A 27,297-nucleotide genomic window follows, 5' to 3' on the forward strand; every position below is an offset into this window, starting at 1 on the left:
CCACCAAGGGGAGGAGAGAAAATAATAATAAGAGAGCGACAACAACCAGCAACGAAAAAAAAACCAATTTATTTAAATATATATAAATGTTTTTACATATATGGAAACGTGGATAAATCAATATGGTTTTTTTTTTTTGTCATGGCCGCAGCACGCCCACTGGCCCACGCCCCCCGCCTGTCCGCATTCAGCATTCAGCGCTCGTCATGTTGACAAAATTCAGTTAACGCAAAATCTCATTTAAATATGCATGAAGCCAGCGCCGAGCGCAGACCAAAGCCACAATTGAATTTCTCTCGCCTCTCGCCTCTGTTTTCTTTTTTTCTTCGTCTGTTTTTGTTGTCGACTCTATTTTGTTGTTGTTGCAGGACACTTGACAGCCTGTGTGTGTGTGTGTGTGTGCAGCCAGAGGCTAATTATGCACACACACACAGACAGACAGACAGAAAGAGAGACAGATAGAAATCTCAGCTTAAAGGTCGCAGCATGTTAACTGTCCAGTGGCTGTCCAACTGTGCAGTGACTGCCCAACTGTCCAGTTGTTGATCAGCTGTCTGTCTGTCTGTCTGTTTGTGCTGTGCTGTGCAGTTGTTGCCCCATTTTGATTTATAATATGTATCATGGTCACGGTCGCCAACTGTGAATGACAAAAGCCCAACAATGCGAATGGAAGTGGGCGTGGGCGTGGTCGAAATACGAAATACGAAACATGAAAATAAATTCATTAAAGCATTTATCAAGTTCGACACTTGCCTGTCATATATCATGTTATGTTACACACACATTTCGAGTTTACCCCTTTCCCCCTCCAGCCCCCCCTCCGAAACATGTTTAATCCGCGGCCCCCACACTCGAAACACACAAATAAAATCGTATAAAACTGAATAAATGGAAACAAAAAAAAATACAACAGCGAAAAATGTATCAGAATGTGTAACTGTGTAAATGCATACGAAAAGGGGTCAGAGGGGGACAGCTAACATATCACTCTCCACTCTCCTTCGCTCCCTCTCTGGCTCGCTCTCTCTCTCTCCACAAAGTATTTTTTTCAGCGCTTCATGTTGTTTCTCTCCTTTGGTTTTTTTTTTGTTGTTGTTGTTTTGCTGTTTGTTTTGTTGTTTAATTTGTGTAACGTGTTTCATGTTGTTTGTCTGTGCAATGCGATGCATGTCAAGCTTTTCAAAGAGAGCACGTTCACAGTGAGGCCTCGCTGGCATGCACCACACGCGAGCTTCACTGTAAACGCAGATTTCGAGATTGTGGCACAAACAAGTTTCCCCCTTCCCCATCCCCTTCTCTATCTCTATCTCATTCTCTTTTCTTAACTGATTTGCATGCATAATTCAAATTGAAAATTAAATTCAAATAAATGTATTTTAAATTAATTTTATGGCTGCTGGCAGCAAATGTTTCGCTACCGTTGTTGAGTTTCCCTTTTTTTTTTTTGTTTTTTGTTTTTTGTTTTTCCCTCTGCAGCAAATTGTGATGCAAAAGCGCGTGAAAAACAACTAACAAATGGGCATAAACATCTGCATAATTAACAGCAAAACTGTTTGCATACATTTTCCAGAAAAATGAAAAAACGAAATACATATATTTAAAAACAATACTGCAGGTGGAAGAGGCAGAAAAAATGCAGAATAAATAAATAAATTGCATATTAAACTGCCGTTAAAAGCAACAGTAAAGCTGAAAAACAAACGCCACAAAAACAAATCGAGACAAAAAAAAAAAAAAAAAAAAACGTGTGATGCGTGCGATATGCAAAAGCAAATACGAAACACAAAATAATAAAATAAAAGCTGCTATTAAGGGTACTCAGTGATTAAAGAAAAAAGAGCTTTTAAATCGAAATTATAGAAATTTAATTACTCTAACAAATTGCAAAATTTGCATTTCCATTTCCTGAATACCCCCAATGTTGCTGGAGGCCTGTTTGGTTTATGACTGCACTTATGTGTTGACTATGCCTGTTGTTGTGCTTGTCTACTCATAACCCACAACCCATAACCATATTCCATATTTCGTATTCCGTATTCGGTATTCCGTATTCCCCTCAGTCAGTTGTCTTCACACCGTTTGTGGACACGTCTCCTGCTCATCTGTTGTTCGTCTGGCCGGACACGCGACACAGCAACATTAAACATTCAGCTCTTTTCACACTTGTTTCAAATTTTTATAACTGTTTTTTATGGCCTTCCGCCACACACACCCATTCGCATTCACATTCGCACACACACACACTCGCAGGTTCGTTGAAGTGTAATTAGCATTTGGCGTGCTGTTGAGTAGTGTTGAACAACAGTGTTATATAGTGTTGAACAGTGTTGTGTAGTGTTGGGAAGTGTAGTGTTGTATATAGACTAGAATGCTTAACTAAACTGTGTGGATTCATTGTAGGATTTATTAAGTATCTTATGGGAAAGTGGAAGAAGGATTCCGCTATGTGTAGTATAATCTCTGATCTGTTGTATATGTGTATGTGTGTGTGTGATTAATTTATAGCATGATGCCGAAAAAGGTCAGAAACTTGAGTAAACTGTACAATTTATACAAAAACTGATACCTAGCCAAGTGTATGAAATTGAAATCCGCTCTGACATATTCCGTTTCCGGTTCGATTCAACTGCATTTGCGTGCTCGCCGCTGGAAGCGCTTCATGCGCAGCGACCACTCGTCCTTCCATTCCAATACCACCGAACTGGGTCCAATGGCCAAATATCCCGGCGCTGCCTCCGAGTCGCGTCCAAGTATGAGATACGATCTACGTCGAGGCGAGAGAAGTACACAAGAAAATGAAAAAAAAAATAAAAGCAAATTAAAAATGATTTCATTCCAAATGTGTTTTTATTTTTCGCAACTCACTTGTTTAACTTGATCTTGGGGCACTGACACTCGATGCTCTTGCGCGGCACCAGCAACATCATATTGCCACGCCCCAGCAGCGAACTTGTGGTCCCTGACATCGGATTCCTCTTGAAGATGGTCTGAATGTTGATCTCATACTTGTAGATCTCGTTCTGTCGCTCAATCGAGAACTTCTCGGTGCTGATGTCCTGCGATGCGCGATCGTGGCCAATCACCTTTGCCAGCAGAGCTGTGGAGGAGTAAAACACATATATAGATGTCATCTCACGGTCTTTTTTGTTAAGAGATAAGTGTGCATTAAGCATACGCACCGTAGTCTTCCATGCAGAACTTGTTCAGATTCAGCTTCTTGGGACTGGCCTTGCACTTGCCGCAATCTGTGAATGTGGAATGTAAGATAGAAACTCGCTGTAGTTGATTCGTTGCTTTCAACTCGCTCCCTTCCTTGTATAATATGCTTTGGAATTTTTGCTCGCCGTTGTTAACATTATAGCTTTGATGGCTCGTTAATGGTAACTCGTTAAATTAGATAACTCGTTACTGGCAAGTCATTTAATTAGATTACTCGTTACTCGCAACTCCTTAAATTATCGAACTTGTTAGTGGCAACTTCTTAAATTGGATTACTTGTTATCAACAACTCGTTAAATTATATAACTTGTTACTGGTAACTCGTTAAATTAGATAACTCGTTACTGGCAAGTCATTAAATTAGATTACTCGTTACTTTAAACTCGTTAAATTAGATCACTAGTTACTGGCAACTCCTTAAATTATCGAACTCTTTAGTGTCAACTCCATAAATTGAATCACTTGTTACCAACAACTCGTTAAATTAGATAACTTGTTACTGGTAACTCGTTAAATTGGATGTCTCGTTACTTTCTCGTTACTCAACTCGTTAAACTAGATCACTCGTTACTGTCAACTTGTTAAATTATCTAACGCGTTACTAGAAACTCCTTAAATTTGATTACTCGTTACCTGCAACTCGTTACTTTAGCTGACTCGTTTACTGCAAACTCGTTAAGTTTAACTACTTGTTGTTTGTAACTCGCTAGTTGCAGCTCTTTACACTTCACATGCTAAATGAATTGATACTCGTTGTTGTTATTAATTGCTCACTCATAGCTTTTAGTTTTTCACTTGTAACCAGTACACTTGTTACTCGTTAGCTGCTGCAACTAGTTAATCTTCAGTTGTTACTTCTAACTATTCATTGTCTATTTTTTAATTGTAGCTGGTAGTATCTTATAATGTATCTTAGCTAATCATCGGTCAAGGCTCGCTACTTGTTAGCTGACGTCAACTCGTTAATCTTAATCATAAATTGCGTTGCCACTTGTTGCACGCTACTCGTTAATTGTTATTCATTAGCTGCCATTCGCTACTCGTTAGCTGCCTGCTTCATGCAACTATCGACTTGTTACTTACACTTTTTCATTTCCTCAGCCTGTGAACCGCCGCCATCCTTGTAATCGCCATTGCCCCCACCTCCTCCTCCGCCACCGCCAGCGCTCTCCGCTTGGATCATATTCGCGTTGGTGGGCACTTCTGTTAATTGCGAGGGTATTATTGAAAGGGTAAGAGAGGGCGAATACACAGAAAGGGGAGGGGGACACTTACTTATACAGGGTGCAACATGGGAGCGTGTCTGCTGATAGCCACGAGCACAGCGATTGCAAGTCAACCCAGTGACGCCCTCCTTGCAGGGACACTGACCACTCAAATGATTGCAGGTCTTGCCCGTGGAGCCAACGGGATGACAGTCACAGCCTAGATAGAGAGATAGAGAGAGTGGGAGAGAGAGGGAGATGTAGAGAAGCACACTCATTAGAGACATCTGTCCAGCTGACAGTTAACTAGGCCGCTGATTGATGAGCCACAGAGTTCACGGTAACTATTCACTTACGTTTGCAGACTTTGCGATGATTGGGCGGCTTGGTGGCATCCCGATAGTAACCCTCGCGGCAATAGTGACAATAACGTCCAGTTGTATCGTGCTGACAGTTATAGCAAACCCCGCCGGACACACGACCCGACAGCTTATACAGCTCCAGATTGAAGCGGCAGCGACGAGCATGTCCATTGCACTGGCACACTACAAAAAGAGAGAGATAGATAGGAAGAGTTATGAGTTAGTTGAGGCGTCATCAAAATTCACTTAACTTAAGACCTTATAAATGAGCAGCTGATATTATCGTTAGGTGGATTTGCAGTAGCAGTTATAGTAGTAGTTAAAACCCTATCCTTGAAAACTTTTTCCTACACCTTTCACTGCTTCTTTCCGCATACCTGCAGAGAAATCTAATCATTTAATGGCAGTCGTCGTTTCTCGCCTCGCACATTTCATAAATAATTAATAATCATAGATATTTTTACGTGCTGCCAGCCTGCTTCGTTTTTTTTTGGTGTTGTGTTGTGGATGAGGGCTCAACTTCTCCGTCTCCGTCTCCATCTCCGTCTCTGTCCCTGGCGATGATTGATTGTTGGCTTGTGCGGTTGATTGATGAAAACACCCAACCAGTCAGCTACTCTCTAGCAGTCAGGTGCTGTTCTGCTGAGTGCGTTGCGACTTTTATCGATTTTTGACCAGCAGCAGAAGCTGACCAAGTCTCCATTCGAAGGGTCAGAGTGCTGGCTGGCTGGCATTGGCATCCTTAACGTCAGTTTAATTAGTTGGCCAATATCATAAAATAATTTTAGCAACTAATTGGCAGCACTTGACTGCAATTTATGTTCACAGCGTATTCTCTGTAGCCTGTGTTCAGTGTTGCCCCCAGTGGCAAGGCATTAAGCGTGATTTATACAACACAACTCATACAGAAAGAGACAGACGGACAGACAGACAGGAAGACAGGGAGACAACTCCTCACTGCTGGTTACGTATGAGATGCCCACGCAATTCGATGTTTGACTTGCAGACGCATGAGCGCCTGCTTTGTGTGGCTAAGGGAATGAAAGGGAATTGAAAATGGAATGGAACGGAACGGAACGGAATGGAGTTGCCCAATAGTGTCCCCTGGCTGCTTCCCTGACTGGCTGGCGACTATTGTGATGGCTGTTGCTTCATATTTTTCATATCTTATGTCTGCATCATCGACGACGACGACGACGACGTCGAGCCTGACAACAATGGAGACACAGCAGTCCGGTGTGTGTGTGTGTGTGAGGAGCGAACGTTTGCTTATTTGGCAAATAACAACAAAGGCCAACGACAATGGCCAAATGCGACAGGGACAGGCAAAAGAGGAGGCGAATGGAGGCGAGGCGACGCCCTGGAAATACTTATCGACGAATGTTATCCTTGCAGGCAACTCGCGGAACATGTGCCCCCAATGCTTGTGCAGCAGTCATCCGTCAACGAAGCTTCCTCTCATCCTCTTCTTCTCTCTGTCTCTTGCCTCTTGCCTCTTGCAACATCATTGTCGTCATCGGGCATCGTCATCGCGCAAATTAAAATGAATTTTATATCTACTTGACACTGCAGCTGCACAGTGGAGCAAACTACACAATGCTAAGGTGAAAGTGAGAGCGAGAGAGAGAGAGAGAGGAGAGATAGGAGAGCGACAGAGAAGAGGAGACACTTCCACACGCATTGTAAATGAGTTGATTTTGCGGCCTCGTTAAGCTGCCCCATAAATATAGACTTGGCCAACTCTGATGATGCTCTCAACTGAGATGATGATGAGTTCAGCTGAGATGGATTTCCAGCGAATATCTGATGGCATAAATTCCAAATTCCATTGCCCCAGACACAATTGGGGAACTCGAAGCACATTCAAATATGTGACGCGCTCTCGATGATTAGCTAAAGTAGCACATAAATTGTTTCGATTTACTTTTTTCGGTGTATTGTTTTTTGGGTTGGGTTGGGTCTGTTGATGTGTTGATGTGTGTGTGTGGGATTAACTCAAGCATGTCGGCCTATACTACACTCTATATACTGTCTGCATTCTACAGTTTACAGCGTCTGTTTTTTGGTTTGTTGCTTGATTCCACGCGACGCACTCAATCAGCTTAATTGGAAACAATAAAACGCATTTTAACGCGAAATTTTCTTTACAGCTCATTTGATTTTCAATGCTCCGTCGCCAGTTTTGGGAACTACTTCTCATCGCCCTCTCAACACATTGCCCCATTACTCATCCCAGCTATCGACTTGTTGTTAACTTATTGCCTTGGAATGGGGAATGGGAAATGGGGAGTGGGGAGTGGGAGGGGAAAAGTTCGCCAGATCATTGGCAAAAGATTTGCATTTCCCGCTCACATTTTCACATTCGCATCTGGCAGCCAATTTTTGATATATGTTGTGTGTGTGGGGAAAACAAACAAATTTACACGGAGAGAGAGAGAGAGAAAGAAAGAAAAGTTCATAATTTTGCAGCCTTTTTAATTAAATGCCAAAGCCAAAGTGTGGAAAACACATGCAACATCCAAGGCAAAGCAAAAGTGCGAAAGCAAAAAACATGTGAAAATCATTTGGCAGCATGCGAAAGAGTGCGAGTGTGAACATGAATGTGAGTGTGAACATGAATGTGAGTGTGAGTGTGAGTGTGAATACCCAAACCAAAAGACCGTGGGACAGCATCGACAGATAAGCCGGGACAGCAACAACAACAGCAACAACAACAACAACAGCGACAGGGACCGGAATCGGGACCGGGACTGCGATTGCGAGCCGTTCACAAGTTATGCGGCCGTTTGTTGTAAACGGCACAAAAATTATGGGCGAAAAAGCACAATAACAAAAATAAAATACCAAGCAGGCCTGAAAGGCTGAAAAGCCTTGGCCACACCATCTCTATAAACTGGCTACAACATTTCTACATTATTTTCTTTTTTCTCCAATATGCAAAAGAAAAAAAAGAGAAAAGAAGGCGGCACTGAGTCGCAGTCCAATGCAGCAAGTTATGGCCAACAACACACAAAAAAGGGGGCGTCTGGGGCAAAGGGGCGTGGGAAGGCAGAAGGCAAGATGTGATCGAATTGCGAGTGTGGGCTAAAAGAGGCGCCTCACTTTGATTGCTGTAACAACTTGTGTAGAAATTAATGCTATTCAGATGTAACACAAAGATTTGCCAAATCAAAATACAAAATACAAAATGTGGAGAGGCGAATCGCCCCCGCCCCCGCCTCCACCTAATAGGGCATCTTCGTTTAGATTTTGGGGCGTGTCAGCAACATAATTTGCACTCTTTTCCCTTTACACATCACACATTCGTTTTCCTTCTGGATTTCCTTGGCCATTTTGCTAACTGAAAAACCGAAACCGAAACAAATTTCACTTTGCCAGTCGCACTTCATTGCCAAAAGGTTCTTGCTTCGCTTTTTTATTATTATTATTATTATTTTTATGTACTCGCATTTTTATTTTGCTTTGCTCGAAAGAACGATTTGCGTGGTTTGTGTATTTTAGAATTTGATGTGATTTGAATATTCAATGATGCCCATTTCCAGAGAGACACAGATTGGAGAGCGAGCGAGCGAGCAAGAAGCCCGAAATGGAAAAGAATCAAGTGATGCGTGAAGCGCGTCGTCATCTTCTCCCCTCCTTTTCTCCCCCAACCACTCTCCATTCATTCCATCGCATCTTTTGCCCCGAAAAAAAATGTTCTACTCAACTCGATGTTGAACCGTTGGCGCTGACAGCGTCGCAGCGTCGACGATTGGCATTGCCTCTAGAGTCAGCAGTCCACACTCACACAAACACACACACACACTCACTTCTACACACACACAACATCGATATGTCTTTGGCCAATGATTTCGAATGTGTTGCGACGCATAATTTTATTTATTTTTCAATTTCGCTGCCCACTCTCCACTCTGACTCTCCACTCCAGCCCTGTCTAAGCTCTCTCTCCGCTCTTTCTCTCGCTCGCTCTCCACTCTTTTGCGTCCTTAAGCACTTTGCTTGCTTATGAGCTAAGGCTGTTATGATAGCCCATCTGTTGCCCTCGCAAGTCTCTCTCACCTCACACACACACACACACTTACATATATTGATGCTACTTCTAAAATGTGTTGACAATTTGTGCGCTCTCTCCACTCTTCCCCCTCTCTCTCTCTCTGTCTTGCACATTTTGACTGCAAATATTTTTGGTGGCCGCTTCAATTTTTGGCTTGCCAAAATATTTGTCGGTCGACTGGCATCCAATATTTATATATTTAGCTTTCGAGTGCAACTCTCTCACAAGCAAGCAATCTATGCATATAGACATACTACAGTGAGCACTCCAATAAGAGGATTTCACTTGATGACTGAACTGAATGTCTCTCTTCATATTTCCAAAATTCGAGACTTTACTGTGTGATTTTTCAAACATTAATTTCTTTCTCTCCCTCTCTCTCTCTCTCTTTCTCTGTCAAAATTCTGACATTTGCAGTGGGTGTCGATTTGTAGTTGTTGTTGTTCTCATTTTGTGCAAGTAATTGGCGTGATGTTGTTGTTGTTGCTTTAGCTGTTGCTGTTAATGTTTGGCTTGCCACAATTGACACCCCCGCAAAAATGCGATGACGACTTCGACGACGACGCCAACACGCGAATTTGGCAAACAAATTACCAAAAATGCATTGAGCCAAATTGCACTGCAAATCGAAGTCAAATCGCAGCTCTGAGAGAGAGAGAGAGTGAGAGGGGATCAAATGTGGGTTGGAGTGGTGTCTATAGATGGAAACGAGAGATGGCTAGATAGATGGATAGTCGACATGCCTGGGCGTTGATAATTGAATTGAAAAGTTTCTCGCCGCACTTTTGGCATGCGAATTGATGGGACAACAACAACAACAACAACGACAGCAACAACAACGTCAACGAGAAGAACAAATCGCGAGCCAACAGAGTTGAATAGTTGAGGCGGCATAATTTGTGGCATTGTGCAACAGCAGAGGCATGTGGCAGATCGTATAGCTGCATAGCACAATCAAAGAAATAAATCAGTTTTAAATCCACACAAAAGTAACAAGTAAACTCCCCTTTAATACTCTATCCAAGCAGGTAATGAAATTGATTTTTTCCAAATTTATAATTATTATTACGCATTTTGATGTTTATTTAATTACAGTGTATTTGCGATTCGTTTGGCTTAAGTTGTCTCTGCTTTTTATTATTATGTGTATGCAGTCTTCTCATACATTAGCATTGTCACTTGGCTGGAGTCTGGAGTCTAGAGTCTAGAGTCTGCGGCTTGGATGTTTGCAGCATTTTCATAAGACATAAATTCTGCGATTTAGCTAAATGCGCTCTACGGACTTTTGCCGGGTAATTTGTGGCATGCCACGCTCAGTCTGGGTCTCAGTCTCGGTCTTGGCCTCAACTGGAGCGGTTTGTTGTGTGTGTGTGTGTGTGTACGTGTGTGTGTGTGTGTGTGCAGCGAGTGAGCATGCAAAAAAGAAATAATACAACAACAACAACAAAAAAACTCCATTGGCATTAAATTACACTCACTGCAGCCCAGACCAAGGCGACGTTGCAACTGCGACAAGCTCATATTGCTTTATGTGCCTCCTTCCTCGTTCCCCTCTCCACCCCCCTCTCTGGTTGTCTTGCTTTTACAGCCTGGTTATGCGCTTTTAATGGCACATTTTGTAAGTAAATTGCATTAATTTTATGTCTAAAGCGCACACGCTTCCCCCCCCCCCCCCAAAAAAAAAAAAACGAAAGAAAATGCTGAAAATGCTGAAAATGGCAAGTGGAAAATTGAGAAAAGAGCTGAGGAGAAGAAGAAGAAGAAATGGAGTTGCTTCGTATGACACACGGCCAATGGCGTTGTCAATGTGCCACCGATGATTGAACGATTTATGAGCTGCAGCCACCGCAACTGCAACTGCCACATGCCACATGCCACATGCAACATGAGATGCACTGGTGGGCTAACCGGTTTCACTTTGCCTCATATCGCAATGCAATTAAAAGCAGATGCACCATTCCCAACTAGACAGACAGTCTCATCTCTAATACAACACGAATCGATTCAAAGCGATTCGAAGCGAGTCGCCATCGATTGGCAAAACAAGGTGGAAGCAAATAAGAAAGCTACAGTCGAGTCTACTCGTTTGTGAGATACCCGCTACCCATTTTTAATAAGGGCAAAATATTGCGGTATTATTTTCAAAATATACCGAAATACTAAAAATACTAAAAATATACCAAATGGTATGTTTGGTATATCGGTGTAGTACCGCATTCAAAATATACCATAGACGGCACAATATACCAGATTGTCAGCCAAAGCAACTAAAAGCCCTAGTAAGTAGGCGTTTTTGCCCATACAAAAGTATATCTTTAATAACTTCCACAATTTTTATCTGATCGCAACCAAGTTTTCAGGAATCATAACTACTATAGTAATTATAGTATATACCAAAATACCAACTCTAGCTTTAAATTTACGCTTGTTATTCGTTTTTTTTTAATTTGAGGGGGCGGAAGTAGGCGTGGCAAAAATTTGAAACAAACTTGATCTGCGTGCAAACAAAACAAATGCTGTCGAAAAAAAATTATAGCTCTATCTCTTATAGTCTCTGACATCTAGGTGTTCATACGGACAGACGGACAGACGGACATGGCTAGATCGTCTCGGCTGTTGACGCTGATCAAGAATATATATACTTTATAGGGTCGGAGATGCCTCCTTCTACCTGTTACATACATTTCCTGCCGGCACAAAATTATAATACCCTTCTACCCTATGGGTAGCGGGTATAAAAAGGTTTCTGTGTGTTTCTTTGCCCGCAATTGAGGCCAAGGTACTTAACGAGATCTCCGATAGAAATGTTACAACTCTCAACCTGTTCAATAGATCATTAATCGCCGCTCATCTGCTTACGATTCCAATTTATAGCCTCAGCTCAGCTCAAAGAGATCTTTTCACTCAGCTGTCACAGCTCAGCTTGCACTTCGGCTTAGATTTCCCCTTCGAGTGCCAATTAATTGCATTTCCACACCTGTTTCCGAATCGACTTGAAAGCAATGCAATGCTTTTTGTCTTTAATTGCCAATTATTACGACTTCTGTGTATATTCAGTATATGCATAAATTCTTCGCAAAAACATTTATTGTCCAACACACAAATCTAATCTCATCAATTGCTGAGTTCTGATAACCGTATTTCTATTTTACGATTGTAAATAACATTTGCAGACTTTCGAATGCACTTAATAAAATTACTATTCGTGGCAATTTTATCAGCTTTTTTTTTTAGCTTTTTATGGGGAATTCAGCGGATTTCTCGACGAGTGTTTAGTATGCCAAAAAAAACAATTCGAGGAAGGCAGTGAGAATCCCGCTACCGATTTTCAATTGAAGCAAAACAGTTAGATTTTATTCTTAAAATATACTAAATAAATATACCAAAAAAAAACTTATATATTTCAATGTTAAATATATTTCGTATAACCAAAATACCAAAATATATAAATGCTTCATATATTTCGTATACCAAATTAATATACCAAAAAATACCGAAAATACTTCAATGATTTTGTATAACGATATACTACAGGGAGCAATATACCAACTTAATATAGAAATACTTCCTATATTTTATATACCAAATTAATATACCGAAAAAATACGTAAATATATAAATGCTTCAATGATTTCGTATACCAAAAAATACCAAAAATGCTTCAATGATTTCGTATAACGATGTACTACAGGGACCAATATACCAACTTAATATATCGAAAAAAATACAAAAATATAAAAATACTTCATATATTTTATATACCAAATTAATATACCAAAAAATACCTAAATATAAAAATGCTTCAATGATCATAGACCAACTAAATATACCAAAAATGTACCAAAAATATAAAAAATGTTTCATGGAATTGGTTTATCCTTAGACTACAAAATGTTAAATATACCATATCATTAGAAATATACCAGATTGTCAACGAAAATAATTAAAATGCGAGCATTTCTTTTTTTTTTTTTTGCCATATATAATCAATTTCATATATAGATAAGCGATCTATAAAATACTTTATTATATATATTTCCTGACCGAACAAAAGAGTAAAAGTGAAAAAGTCTTTGAAATACTTCTGATGTCATCGCTTTCAATATAAAACATTATAATGCTAAGAAAACAGTCTATCATATATAAATTGATTCATTTTTAAAAGGTGCACACTTTGCACTTTGTACTTCATTCATTTATAATATAATAATTTCGATTTTGTAAAATATTCTATAAAGAACATAACTTGAAGAGTGCAATTTATATTAAAAGCACTAACTTCAATGTTATAAAATATGCTGAGAAAAAGCATGAAAAGGCTTTAAAACATATTTACAATAAATACGCGTAAATACTATAGATAGTTATCTATGTGTGTATGTGTGTGTGTGGGTGTGTGTGTGTGTTGGCCGTAATACTGTTGTGTGTTGCTTTTGCTTTTGTCTTTGTCTGGCATTTATTCTGCAGCAGCAGCAGAGTCAGCTAACAGTAAATAACTGAGAGATTTGTATATTTTGTCGAATGATTTTGCGTGTTGCGAAAAATGCAGAGGCAAGTGCTTCAAATGCAAAACTAAAAGCTCTCACGAAGTCTGTGTGTGTGTGTGTGTGTGTGTTGGTGTGTTGGTGTGTGGCAAACAAAAGCTGTTGGAAAACATAGAAAATCCCTTTGGAAAACAAAGTGCAGAGGCAAAGGACACACTGACAGATGCAGCTAGAGATATACTGAGATACATTTGCCATTTGCTGCACAATCTGCATAGCTGCAACAGCAGAAGCAGCGGAGGAGGAGGTGGCAGCTGCAACACGCTGTGGCACAAAGGCACAAAGCAGCACTGAGAATTGTTATGGCTCTTCTAAACGTTCGTTACGTTTAGAGACTTTGCACCTAAAACACATTCGAGTTCAGTTCAGTTCAGTTCAGTCTCGGCTCTCGGCTTACGGCTTACGTTGGCTTAGGGGGCGTGGCGTGGGCGTGAGCGTATGTGTGGCAGCTGGCTTCAATTGTCGCGCGACTGCAGTTTTAGCCCAGAAACATAAATATTGCAATTTATTGCTAAAGCCAAGCGGGCAGCAGAGGCAGCTGAAGCTGAGGCTGAGGCAAAGCTCGTTGCCACAATGACACACAGAGAGTGCGAATGTGTGTGTGTATGTGTGTGTGTGTGGAGGCAACTCGAGGTGGCACAGCATAATAATGCCTGCATCCTTGGCAACCACCATCATCATCGTCATCATCATCATCATCGTTATCATCATCATCGGTTAACATCAATTCACAGGCTCACAGATCCGCAGTTGATCCGCAGCACAAAGTTGCGCATACGCCACGTGTGACACGGCTCGTCGCACGTCGCACGTCGAACGGACACGCACATGAGAACACGAAATGTATTTAACTTAATTTAGTTGGAGTTACTTAAAAAAGCTTTTAAAAGTAACACAGCGACAACACAACACACAAAAAGCAAAACGCAAACACAAACAGCAAACAGAAAACAGAAACACAAAAAAAGGCAAAGCGAATAAATGGCAATTGTTTTCGCAAAGTTTACGCAAGCGTAATACCCTGTATATATAAATTATGATATTTCAGCTAGCATTCGAAACAGTTTTTGAAGCATTTTCATTACAAAAATTCAATTTCTAATTAAGGCGGAATTTTGTGTTCTCTTTCTGCCTTGACTTATTTATTAGCTGCAACAATAAATTGTATTTCTTTTACGATTATAAATAATAAGAAACTGTATGCAAATAATATTGTTACTGTTTTAATGAAAATATTACAATCCTAACTGTATTCAGTTTTTTTTAATATGCTTTTCACTATTTTTGTAAGTAATAATTTTATTTTTGCTGACTTCTTTTAAAAGAAAAGCTTTACTTAGATCTCAGGTTACAAGCTTTATTGTTTGTTTTTTTTTAATACCATTTTGTTAAAAAGAAAAAAAAGTAGATATAAAAAAAGTATTAATTTTGTCAAAATATAAATAAATTATAAAAATTTAATAAATTAAATAAAATAAAAATAAGCGCAAGTAAAGCACAACAATTATGTTGTAATTATTATACTAAGAATTATTTTATGACTTATTATTATAATAATATTTATTTGCTTGATTGTAGTTGATTATATAATGGTTATTAAATATATATATTTATATTTATTATATATATATATGTTTAAATTTTTCTTTATATGTTATTTATTGTTAAAAAATCGTTTTTCTCAAATTTGGTTTTGGTTTTATTTTTTGACTATTTGCTTGTAATGAATATAACAAGCATAGAGGCATAATTTATTAATCATTTAATTTATAAAATGTATAATATGCACAAAAATTTAAATTTCTTCGAAAACATTTCAAAATACCCTTTGTTGGCCTCTTTTTAAGGGAGCAGAGAGTACAAAAAGGAGAAATGGAGAGCACAAAACAGAAAACTGTGTGCCCGAGTGAAAAGCAAAACTTTCATTCAGCCAATTCAACACACACACACATGTATACACACACACACTCATACACACACACACACACACTCGCTGCCCTTAAGCCTGGGCAAAATACGAGTGTGTTGGATAAAATGGCTAAGTGAGCGATGAGCGATGAGCGAGGGGGGTAATGTCGAAGGAGGGAACGTGGAGGCGTGGCAGTGTTGAACGAAATTCATTAATATGCACATATGTAGATTATATGATTAAAAGTATAACAAACACACTCAATCTGCCTTAGTTGTTGTTGTCGTTGTTGTTAAATAAAAGTTTCTTCTTTTCTTTTTTCGCTGTGGCAGTTTTCTGGTATATTGTTTGCTGTGGATTTTTACATTTCCATTTGCCCCGGCAAAGCACTCGAAATGGAGCTGAGGAAGTTCTGCTGCTGCTGCTGCTGTTGGTTGCTGGTTGTTGGTTGCTGGTTGGTAACTGGCAACTGGCAAATGCTTCTTAATGGAACCGAACAAGAGTCCAAAGTTTGAGCAGCAAACAAGCAATGAAAACACAAAACACAACACAACACATCAAATGCTAGAAAAGAGTTTACCAAGATGGATGACTGTGGGGTGAGTGGATAGTGAGTGGGTGGTGAGTGGGGGGTGAATGGGTCAGGGGAAAGGGGGGAAAGAAGATGCTGTAGTGGCACATGTGATTAGAGCCACGAAAAGCAGCTAACTAATGAGGGAAAGAGCTGAGTTGAGCTGAGTTGAGGGATGCGGCCAAGCCGCAAGGATCAAACAAGCTGTAAAAAGGGATGAATGATAAGTAAAGACACAGTGAGAAAGGGAGAGAGGGGGGAGGCGACTGGTATATTTGTTTGCCTTGACTAAACTATCTGCTAATGAAAAACAAGAGCGGATGTAACAAACAAAACGACGCAACCGAAAAAAAGCGAGCTCAAGTTTTGAAGGCAATCCCATGCAGCATGTACCACCCCCCACCCCCCACTCTCCCCACCCCATGCCCCCTTGACAGCCCTCAGGCATGTGGCCCTCAAAGGGTTTCACAAAGTTATTTGTTTGCCCAATGGAAATACATCAAAATAAATGCGAGCCAAAAGCGAAACGAAGTCAAATGCAAATATGAAGCATGTGACGGAAGCGTGTGTGTATGTGTGTGTGTGTGTCGGTGTGTGTGTGTGTGTCTGTTAGTGTGTGAATGTGTGTGTGTGCGTGTGAGTGCCATTGATAAATATATGGGCAAGGGGCCTAAGCAAATATTTGGCACACTTTTTGCCAAGAGCGTGCTGTTGTTAACACCCCCTTTCCCCTCCATCCCCCTATCACCTGACCGTAGAGGGAGAAAAGTTCACAGCAGAGAAGAAGAAGAACACAACAACAGCGAAAACCAAAAAAAAAAAAGGCCAGCCAAAAATGTAGACAATTTACCTGATGTCAAAAGTAATTAAACGAAATGCCAGCGACAGCGACAGGCAGCAACAACAAATTCCTGAATTTCCCACGGCGGCATGACAAATAACAACAACAACTACAACAACAGCAACAACAGCAACAAGAGCGAGAACAAGAGCGTCAGAAAAAAAAGTGAAATTAAAAAGAAAAGCGCTAAATGAAAAAGTAAAATAGCAAAAAAACAAAATGGCGTCGGTGTTGCGCAAACTTAATAATAGTGCCAAAAGGTAGCCAAAGGGTGAGAGGGGCTAGAGAGGGGCTAGAGAGGGGCTAGAGAGGGGGTCAGCAGCCACAACTTTCGACAAGAGCTGCGAAACACAGCGAAAAGAAATTTTCCAAACGCAACGCAACGCAGCGGGAAAGTGCAACAAGAGTTGACAGCAGTCAAAACAAAAGTAAAGAAAGTAGCATGGAAAAAACATAGCGAAAGATGCCATTTCTGAATTTTAATGGAACCCGATCAAAGTTAAGTAATTAATGATAGACACACACACACAAAGAAAGGAAGAAACCTTTTTAATAATAAAGATAATGGCAAATATTCCCAGCTCTTAAATAGTTTCAAATGCATTAAAGAAGAACGGGGAATTGATTATTAAAATGTTGATATTAAAAGCGATTTATAGCTGCAGAAGTAAAGCAACACTTTTTAACAATTCCCTTATTGTGGTCAATGATATATTTATATAACAATTAAATTAAACAATTATTTAAATTAACTACTAAGCACATAATAAGCAAATATCATAAACTCAAATAGTATGAAGACCGAAATTTTGCTGGCTTTCTATAGTGTTATACTGTAGAATTTATTATAGCATATTGGAATATGTACAACTATGGTAAATAAACAGAAGTTATGCCAATTGAATTATTCCATTTATATGAAAATTAAACTATATATGACTTATATCATTATGGATTCAATAGGTAAAATGTTGAATATAGTATTTAAGTATTTAATTATACCATACTTATTTTGTATACTCAATGTATGAATGAATTCAAAAACAAACAAGTATGTTAAGGGTCAGACAAAAAGTAAATACATTTAATTCTTATATTCATTAAAAGTATAAAATTGTATACTATTATAGTTGATAACATATACATATAAATATATGTATATGTATTGAACATTTCAAAATTAATGCTCATCTGTGAAATATTGAAATTGCTTAAAATAGTTGCAGCTCCGGTTAGAGGAAGTCAAGAGAATAACTGAACTTCATTTAAATTATTATTCAAAGATAAAGTTTTTAAAAATAGATTATTTTAAAGTATCATCATAATATACATTCAACATTTATAAACTAATTTTCATTTGCAGAATATTTATAAAATTGAAAACTCTAAGTCAGCTCTATTAAGAGGAAGTCAGAAATAAAATTGAACTTTATAAAATACATTATAGAGTAGAGTAAAACAGATATCAATATTCAACGCTTAATAACTGATTCTCATATAAAGAATATTTAAATTTATCAAGAGGTAGTTTTTTTTATACACAACATACAGACAATCATCGGTCACTTTATGCTATGCATATAAGTATTTTATCTTGAAAAGTAAAGTTCTAATTTCAATAAGAGTCGAATAAATGATTCGTGTGCGTGTGTGTGTGTGTGTGCGTGTGTATCAATCAGTCGACTCTATAATAATTTCCTGGAAGAAGTTTCGAGTCGAGAGTTGAGTCATTTAATTACCTTGGTAAAAGAGACACACACACACACATACACACACACACAGCAACGGGCACTAAGCAAACTCTAAATGCAAAAGCAAAGTGAGAAGAAGTGGAATGAAAGAGGGAGGCAAAGGCAAAGGCAAACGCAAAAGGGCAAAGAGTAGAGGAAAGTTGAAAGTTTGCCAGCTTTTGTCTGGCATTGAAGGCAGCCTTATAGCAGTCAGCTAAAGCAATAGCAACAACAACAGCAGAAGAAGTCAACAGAGCTGGAAAAAGTGTAATGAGAAAAATTTGTGAAGCAGCAGCGGCAGTGGCAAAAGTTGAAAACGGGGGCGACGACGAACCAAAAAACAATAAACAACAAAACGTGAGGCAGGAGCAAGCAAAGGACGAAAACTTTTCAATAGTAGTGTGACAGTGGGCGACAACGACAACGACGACGACGACGACAACAAGCAACAATTTTGCGCTCTGCTTTTCCGTTTCCGTTTGAGCAACGTCTTTAAAAAAAAAGTGTGTCGTCTTTAGAGCAGCTTCGCTCGCCTCCTTTGCTTCAATTGACCTGATGCCTCTTTCCCCTCCTCCTTGCTGCTACTTGTCGCTGACAGCCACTGTAAGTAGCTGTGTAATAAAATTACTTTTTAAGTGCGTTGCGTACCTGCAGCAGGAGAGAGCAAAATCAGCTACATCAACTCCAGACGAACGCGACGCGACGCGCTTCATTTGCCCCATGGCTATGAGCTCTGCTCTGCTCTGCTCTGAACTTGCAACATCGAGACAGAGAGAGAGAGAGCGAGAGAGATAGATAGTCGTGAATTGGAAGCTAGCGTCAAAGTCAAAGTCGGAAGTCATTTGAATTATTTAGCACAAATGACGGCAGACAGTTGTGGCGTCTGCGACATTCACTTTACACTTTACACTTCGCACATCGCAGCACATCGTCTTTAACATTTCCTACTCCGTTTTCACACTGACAATGCGGCGTATGAGCAATGCCAAAAAAATACATATTTGCTCGACGATGATAAGTGATAGAGAGCATCGAATTGATTTGTTGCCGCCCAGTCGAAGCTATTGAATTTCTTGCCGACTGCTGTTGATGTTGTTGTTGCTGTTGCTTCAGTTGCTTCAGTTGCTTTCTTGTTGCGTTTTCCCATTGCAAATTAGCCGACGAACTTTCTCGTAAATCAGCGCAAAAGTTTTTCACTTCGTTCTTCCTATTTTACTTTACTTTTTTTTATGGCCAAGACGCTGGGCGTGACAACAGTCTTTGGCTGGCCATGGCCATGCAGGCCTCTCGTCTCACCATGGCCTCTTTTGGTCTGCAACTGCAATATGGCCCATAAAATATGTTGCAAATTATGAAATATTTGAAACTTTGGCGCAGGATGCTGCGACGCAGCGCCATTTGCCTAGAGACCCAGTCAGTCCCCCCCCACTCCTCCTCTCTATCCTCCCTCAAAAGTATCGACTTGAACGTCGTCTGGGTTGCCGCCGCTGTTCGTTATGGGCATTTAAGTTTTCATAAGTTGCGCAAATAAATTTTAATCGAAAAATGCGCCAAGGCAATAAGAAAGCAAACGTTCCAGGACCATCTCAGCATGCTGTCAACTGGGTCAGCAGCTGGCCAGCAGCAGACGGGGGAGACAGAGGGGGAGGCGGGCAATGCGACAGCTTAGAAAACTGCTGCAGGGGGGCAGTCAATGGTGCCTGGAACTGCAAACAGCCTGGGAATATTCACAAGTATCAATCGGGGCCAACGAAGTCAGCCAAGCTGCAGTCTACAGGACACAGCACACAGGACACTGGACACAGAACACAGGGCACTGGACGCTGGAGCGCATAAGGCAATCTGATCAGAGCTATCAAAGGGAACACATCAATGAACAAGTAATTGTTTCGCATTTTGTGGGATAAACAAGACTTTTATTGCCGCACGTTGGGCGCCATTTACAAGGATGCGCCTTTGAAGCTATATGTGCATGATGAAATAGATGCTTTATATCAAAATAATGTTAGATGACGATGATTAATAATGATAAAGGAAAGAAAATAAAAAACTGATATTCCAAAGTGCAGACAAAACGTTGTGCACTTGTGTTAAAACATAAAAATAACAGAAAAATGCCATTTAACAAAAACAATGTGCAAGCAACCAACTAACAAAAAGGAATATGCAAAAAAAACCTTTACGTAGTTTTTTTTTCGGTTGCACTGCTATTTCAAAATTCACAGCTGTATGCAATTAGCGCACGTTGGGCGCCATAGAATAAACATGGCAAGCGGTTGACTACTTCAAAGCTGCTTAGTTTGAAAATGCAAACATTTTACGTTATAAATAAACATTATTTTCAATAGTTTATAAACGAACATAAATGAAAAATATGCAAAAGATTTGAATAAATAGATTTTGAAGTTCGGAAATTTCTTTTTGAGACACCGCAACAATTGGCATCTTAAGTCACATTTGTTTAAACGGTGTATTAGCTTTTAAACGAGCACTTCTAATCAATGCAAAAGACTGAATTGCCTTTTTTGGTGGCTTTTCTCGGTTAATTTTGCATTCTCAAGCTATTAAATAAAGAATCCACAGACTTGGCGTATGCTTTGCTCAATCTGTACTACAATTTCAGGCTTATTTACTTAGATGAAATCTGTTGGGCCCGCAAATATTGGAGCAACCAAATGGCCAGACAATGAAGTCTAGTCCCAGGACGGTGCGTAAACAGTAAATGAAAACGAAACGAAGCAAAGGGAAAGTAAAGCAAAGAAATGGGAACGGGAACGAGAACGAGAACGGGAATGAAAAGCAGCAAAATCAGGTTGCTCTATGTGTGTGTGTGTGTGTGTATGTGTGTGTGTTTTTCTTCTCGCTTAAGTTTTTTTGCGTTTGCGTTTCGTTTGCTTAGCAAATTGTGACTCTCATTGGGCTGCTTAAATTTTGTTATTTTCTCTGTTCTCCGTTAGCTGCTCGCTCGCTTAGCTCATTTGCGCTTAGTCCTTCCTCCTTTCTCCTTTCTCCTCCAAGGTCCGCGTTCATGGTCCGCTGTTTATAATTTTTCGTGCGGACGTCGCATTTATAAGACTTACGGCTGGGGAAATCCTTTTCTCGCTCTCCCTTACTCGCTCTCTCTCTTTCTGTCTCTCTGTCTCTCTGTGTTCGTGTTTCCTTTTCGCTTTTCAGTTAGAGCCTGGGAAGTTGGCCGGGTCTCTGGGGCTGATGTTGCAGCAAACTTCAAGGCGCGCACATAAAATTTAATTAAGTGCAGCAACAACATCAGCAACAGTAAACAGTGAAAATAGTAGTAACAGCAGCAAACGCCAGCAACGCAGCGATAGCAGCAACATCGTTTATAAAATTCACATAATAACAATAAATTTTAAAATGCGCCTGCCAAGCAGAGCTCCAACGACGTCGACGTCGCAGCCAGCAGCGGCAGCGCAGTTGCCGTTGGGGTATTAAAATTTATCGCCGGTTGCGTAGCACGCGCAGAAATTTTGCGTGCCCCAGCAGCAGCAGCCAAGTGGGTGGCAACTAAAGAGTGTGTGTGGAGCAAAGAGGAAGCTGAGTTGCACAGCAGAAGATTGCGCCTTGAGGAAGCTGCCTCAGGAGGCATCTCGATGGATGCTGCTGGAAGACCGTTCGGCTGTGTCTTTTTATTTCACTTAATTTTATTTCTATAAATTGTGCCACATATGCTCAAAGCACACACACACAAACACACACACACACACACGCAGTCTAACCAAGCGAAATCATTTGTCTGTGTGTCTGTTTGTTTGGCTGGTTTGTCGGTTTGTTTGTTTGCTTGCTTGCTGCTCGTTTGCTTGGCTTGCTCATTCATTTGGTGCGCATTAATTACACGACACGCATACGCCGCGTTGTACGGGGACCGAGGACGGAGGCATCATTTATTAAAAAGCCAAAAAGAGAACGCTCCTCTCTCTCTGTGTTCCTCAATCGTTGGCAGGCTCATGCTTATGCGCATAATTTCAGGCTGGCCAAATTTCGCTTACATGAGAAGAAGATAGAAATGGAGCTTGAGTTGGAGACCGGCTGAGACCATTGGGATTTACTTGGTAGTTTCGTCTCAACATCGTCATCATCATCATCATGATGATCATCATGTGGAACTGGTGTCTGGCCTCCTCCTTGGCATCCTCGTCAACACAAATGACTGTCTCATGTTATCTGCTAAGCTGTCTTATATGTTTGCCCTGCCACATCTCCCTGACGCATCTGTTTGCGTGTTTATCTCTCTCCCTCGCTCTCTCTCTCTCTCTCTCTCTCTCTCTTGTTCTGTCTGTTTGTCTGTCTGCCCTGCTTGTGATTTCGACTTTGTTACTTATTTAATTTGTTGCTTATTTGCTCAGCAGCAACAGCTCGAACACATCCACGCACTTGTTTGCATATGTTTAACATGCTTTCCTCTCTCCCTCTCCCTCTCCCTCTTTCTGCCTCTACCTCTGTCTCTTTCGCTCATTCCCTCCAGAGCTGCTCCTGAGCCAGCTTACTTATGTTTTCTAATGATTTGCCAGCCTGCTAATCAAATTGGTTGCCCCGGAGTCTAATGGCATTACAAATGATGCCTCTCTCTTTTCCTCCCTCTCTCTCTCTGTCTCTCACAAGTGCAAGCGAGATGCTCAGCTGGAGACAGAGACAACAACGAATACTCTGAAGGAGACTCCACTCCATAAATATAAAAGCATCTCTACTTTGACCAAAACAGATTTGTATACAAACGTAGTCGAAAATCGATGCGATGAGAAGCGACGACCAGCAAAGATGCAAACTGCCTCTGAGAAAACACTCACAATTACGAGTACTCGCATTTCTATTCACATTCATCTAATGCAATCAAATGTATCAAGATGGGATAAACAGTGTCTACCAACTAAACATTTACACACAACTCTTTGCATTGCAATCGAATTGAAAATGAAAAACTGCCAACAAATAAATGCAACTTTTGTAATTAGTTAATTTACAATTCAATATTGAAATCAACACAAATGATAGAGCTTATAGAGAGATGTTAAAACAGTGTGGCCATATATTTAATTTATAGATTTCAGCGAGATTCGTCGTATACATTAGAGTTGCGATATGCTGCATTAATAAATACAAATATTATATATTTATTTATGTTAATAAGTAACAAAATGGCAACTTCAATTTTTAAGCCAGAAAAAGTCGGGCTAAAATAGTGTGACCATATGCCTAATGTATGGATTTTACCTTTTTTCATCGCTTATATTAGAGATCTGATAAAGTTTGCTTCATTAAAAAATCTGAATTCATTTATTTTACTTTTTATATAAATATTTTAATACGAAACAAAAATAAAAAAAAGGCAACTATTCACAATACGTAAATTAGAAAGAGTCGGGTTAAAACAGTGTGACCATAAACTTAATTTGTGGATTTTAGAGATAGAGTTGTGATTTCGTATACTAAATATATTCCAAATCAACCATAAATTAGCTGAAATATATGATTCCATTGTAGTACAAGCCACAAAAGCTTAAACCGAAAGTGCTTTAGTTCGGGATTTCTAATTAAATTCACTAAAAAGTTCATTAAAGCAATCTGTAGACAATAATGATTTAATGAAGTTAAAGCCAAGAAAATATATATAATATATGATTATGCGAAGTGAAGTTGCATTTATCTTGCTCAAGTGCAAACACAATTTATTTGCAGTCTGTGTTATTAAAGTTGCATCGCAGTTTGGCGCGTCATAAACGTATCTAGAACATAATCGTTTGTCCCTTTGCAAACGCACACAGAGAGAGAGGGAGAGAGAGAGGGAGGGGGAGAGAGATAGAGTCAGAGGCGTATTTGAATCCACACAAATCGTGTGATGTGATTCAAAGTACCTGCAAAGTGTTTTTCTCCCCTTTTTCGCTCCTCTTCTTTTTATTATTTTTTTTTTAGTTTTTGGTTTTTGGGTGAAAGCGTCGACGAGGCAACTCGATGCGATGCAAAGCGATGCGATGGTGATGCGAATAAATTTGTGGCATGCATTTGCATGCGGTGCACTAAATAACTGCATGCAACCATGAACATGCGAGCAACCACCTTACTTGCCACCCAATGTGGCATAGCGAGTGAGTTGCAGCCAACAGCCAGCTGTCGGTGGCAGGCAACGCGACGTTGCGTCGCGTCGCGACGTGCAACAAAATGAAATGAATGAATGCGAAAAGAAAGCAAGAATTATGTGGCAACAGGATGCGCTGACATTTATCACCTCGGCGTCGCTGCAACAGTCACAGTCACAGCAACAGCAACAACGACAACAGACTGAAGACTGAGGAGACGAAAGACCGAAAGAAAGACAGACAGACAGTCGTGTTTACTTGAGTTTTTGGGCGAGCAAAACGATTGCAGGTAATGTTAACTCTAAATGCAAAGTTGTTAAGCTGCTCGACTCTTTGATTATGACCCAAACTGTGACGCAGGCAGCGACGCCGAAGCAGACGCAGGCAGCGACTGCGTGTGGCAGCAACATTAGCATAAATTTCATGCAGCTTATACGCGCATATGAATAAATTATGTCCGCTGCCGTTTGCTCTTCTCTGTTCTCTGTTCTCTGTTAGTTGCCTGTTAGCCATAGTCCCTGCTCCCACTCCTCCTCCTCCTCTTCTCCCTTCTGTCTGTTCTGTTATTTATGTGTAGCGGCTACCAAAAAGTTGGCGCAAGTTGTGCGAACAGCAGCAGCAGGATTGGGACACGACTCGTGCCAGGATAATCGCTGCTTAGTGCAGTCGCGCGCATAACGCGCCGCCATTGATAACCAGGCGTGTGCCCCTATGCCTAGCTCCCCCTCACTTCTCCCCCTCTCACCCCTCACTCCTTCTCCTCCTCCTCCTCTCGCAGTCAGTCATCTTCAAAAGCTCATTGAAGAGCATTCAAATTGAATTTGCATGCAGGCAACTTTTGTTTACTTTACGGCAGCACTGAAATCAAATTTAAATCCGCCGTCGCCGCTTGCTGCTTGCTGCTTGCCACATGCCGCGCATCCCGCTTGCCACATTACATGGACGAGCGCGCAGCGAGCAAAGCGCGAGCAGAAGAATCCAACAAAACCCAGCGAAGCGGAGAGCCAAGCAAGTTGCCACCCCACCAACAACAGCAACAGCAACAGCAACATCAGCTTATGTTATGTACTCTACCTTTTGGGAAAACATAACCACCACAGTCTACGTTGCCACCGCCTCACCCGCTTCACCCGCTCCACCACCTTAGACGTCGCTCAGGTGGCAGGCCCAAAAAAAAAAGGAAATACAGAGTGAAAAAAAAACTGTTTGAAGTGTTTCTGGCTGGCGTTTCTGGGACGAGAGAGAGAGAGAGAGAGAGAGACGCTGCCAAATTATTTTTATTTATTCGTGCGTTTAACAAACAACAACGAGCGAAATTAGCGCTCGCTAGATGGCGCCACTGTAAGGATTTATGGCCCAAAATGCCAAAATACTGCGGCCTTGTAGCAAATTGCCAAGAAAGGCAAACAAATGCGCTTACAAAATCGTTTATGGAGTTGGACCACCAAGCTGTTCTCGATCAAAGACGCAGCAGCAATTCAAGTACAAAACCTCAAAACAAATGTTAAATTTGCGTTTCCTTCTTTTCTCTTTTTTTTTTCGTTTTTTTTTTTGCATGTCCTTGACTCCAGCGACAAGATTATTTCTACATTACATTTCGCGAAAATCTCCTTAGAGCTTAAGAGGGAGCGACTTTTACAACAATTTATCTTTGGGAGGCTTTGAAGGAGTTTTCCTATTATCTAGAGCTGGCGATAAACATGCTTTGACAACTGGAATCTCAAATCTAATTCAAGTCAATCAAATGGCTTACACCTGGTTTTAAAGTGCATTAATATTAAAACCCATTACTTGACATCTTTGTGTTGTTTCTCAAAATTCGCTAGGACGTTTAAGGCAAAAAGAAAATCTCAGAAAATCTGATATGAAATGATATACATATAGCATATGAATTCAATTATTCACACTAATTGATTTATTGAACTTAGCGGAACTGCAGAAAATATTTTTACTATCAAAAAAGAAATAACTTGGAAATTTGTAAGAAAGTCATTTTCAATAAGAGCCCAAGAGTGCTGTATTTTTCTTAAAATATACGAAATTCATATACCAAAAACTTCTTAAAATATACTTAAGGCAATTTTATGTGAAATAACTATTAAAATATATTAAATTGCTTTATTATGCGGTTTTAATCTTAATGTATACCAAATGAATATACAAAAAAAACCACTAAAATATACCGAAGGCTTTTTTTGGTATATTAATATACTAAGACAATACGCTAAGTGTTGTTTACTATTGTTTGATTCTATTATTGATTAAATTGCTTTACGTCATTTTGCAAATAAATTTCTAACTAAGTCTTATGCTTAAAATTCTTGAATTATTTTAGAATAGATTTTAAATTTTGCTCAGCTTTATTGCGAATGAAATTCAAAAGGCGAATATGAATTAAATGGCATAGAATTTGCAGAAATTGTTTTTTTTAATGTATATTCGAAGTAAAATAACTTTATATTTAACTTCAATAAGAAATGCTTTATTAATGTTGTAGACAGATGCTAAATGTTATTTTCAAGGTATCACATACATTTTTATTTACCCACAAAATTGTTTGGTACTTAAATATATTTCAAATCAAATTGTTCACACATTGAATTCCTGAATTATTGTAGAAATTTGGCAAAGTTTGCTCAGTTGATGTGCGTAATAAAAACCGATTGGAAAACGCAAAAGTAGAATTTGAATATAAATCGAATAGAATTTGCTCCAGCTTATAGTATCTACAATGTACATAGTCAGCTGCTGACCAAGTAAAGTACTTTGT

At 39.9% G+C, this 27,297-nt stretch overlaps 1 protein-coding gene across 1 annotated transcript in view; it reads right to left on the reverse strand.

Moving 5' to 3' along the window:
- Window positions 1–1,872: 1,872 nt before the first annotated feature.
- Window positions 1,873–27,297, reverse strand: part of LOC117569523 (netrin-B) — a 70,794-nt gene continuing 45,369 nt past the window's right edge. Inside the window, exons 2-7 of the mRNA XM_034250725.2 lie at window positions 4,781–4,969; window positions 4,495–4,644; window positions 4,303–4,422; window positions 3,180–3,245; window positions 2,866–3,097; window positions 1,873–2,764 (exon numbers count right to left, since the gene is read on the reverse strand). Coding sequence (XP_034106616.1) covers window positions 2,623–2,764; window positions 2,866–3,097; window positions 3,180–3,245; window positions 4,303–4,422; window positions 4,495–4,644; window positions 4,781–4,969 — 899 coding nt within the window. The 3' untranslated portion in view covers window positions 1,873–2,622. The remainder of the gene's footprint in view (window positions 2,765–2,865; window positions 3,098–3,179; window positions 3,246–4,302; window positions 4,423–4,494; window positions 4,645–4,780; window positions 4,970–27,297) is intronic.

This window comes from Drosophila albomicans, chromosome X (genome assembly GCF_009650485.2).
Source record: "Drosophila albomicans strain 15112-1751.03 chromosome X, ASM965048v2, whole genome shotgun sequence".
NCBI classification, from domain to species: Eukaryota; Metazoa; Arthropoda; class Insecta; order Diptera; family Drosophilidae; genus Drosophila; species Drosophila albomicans.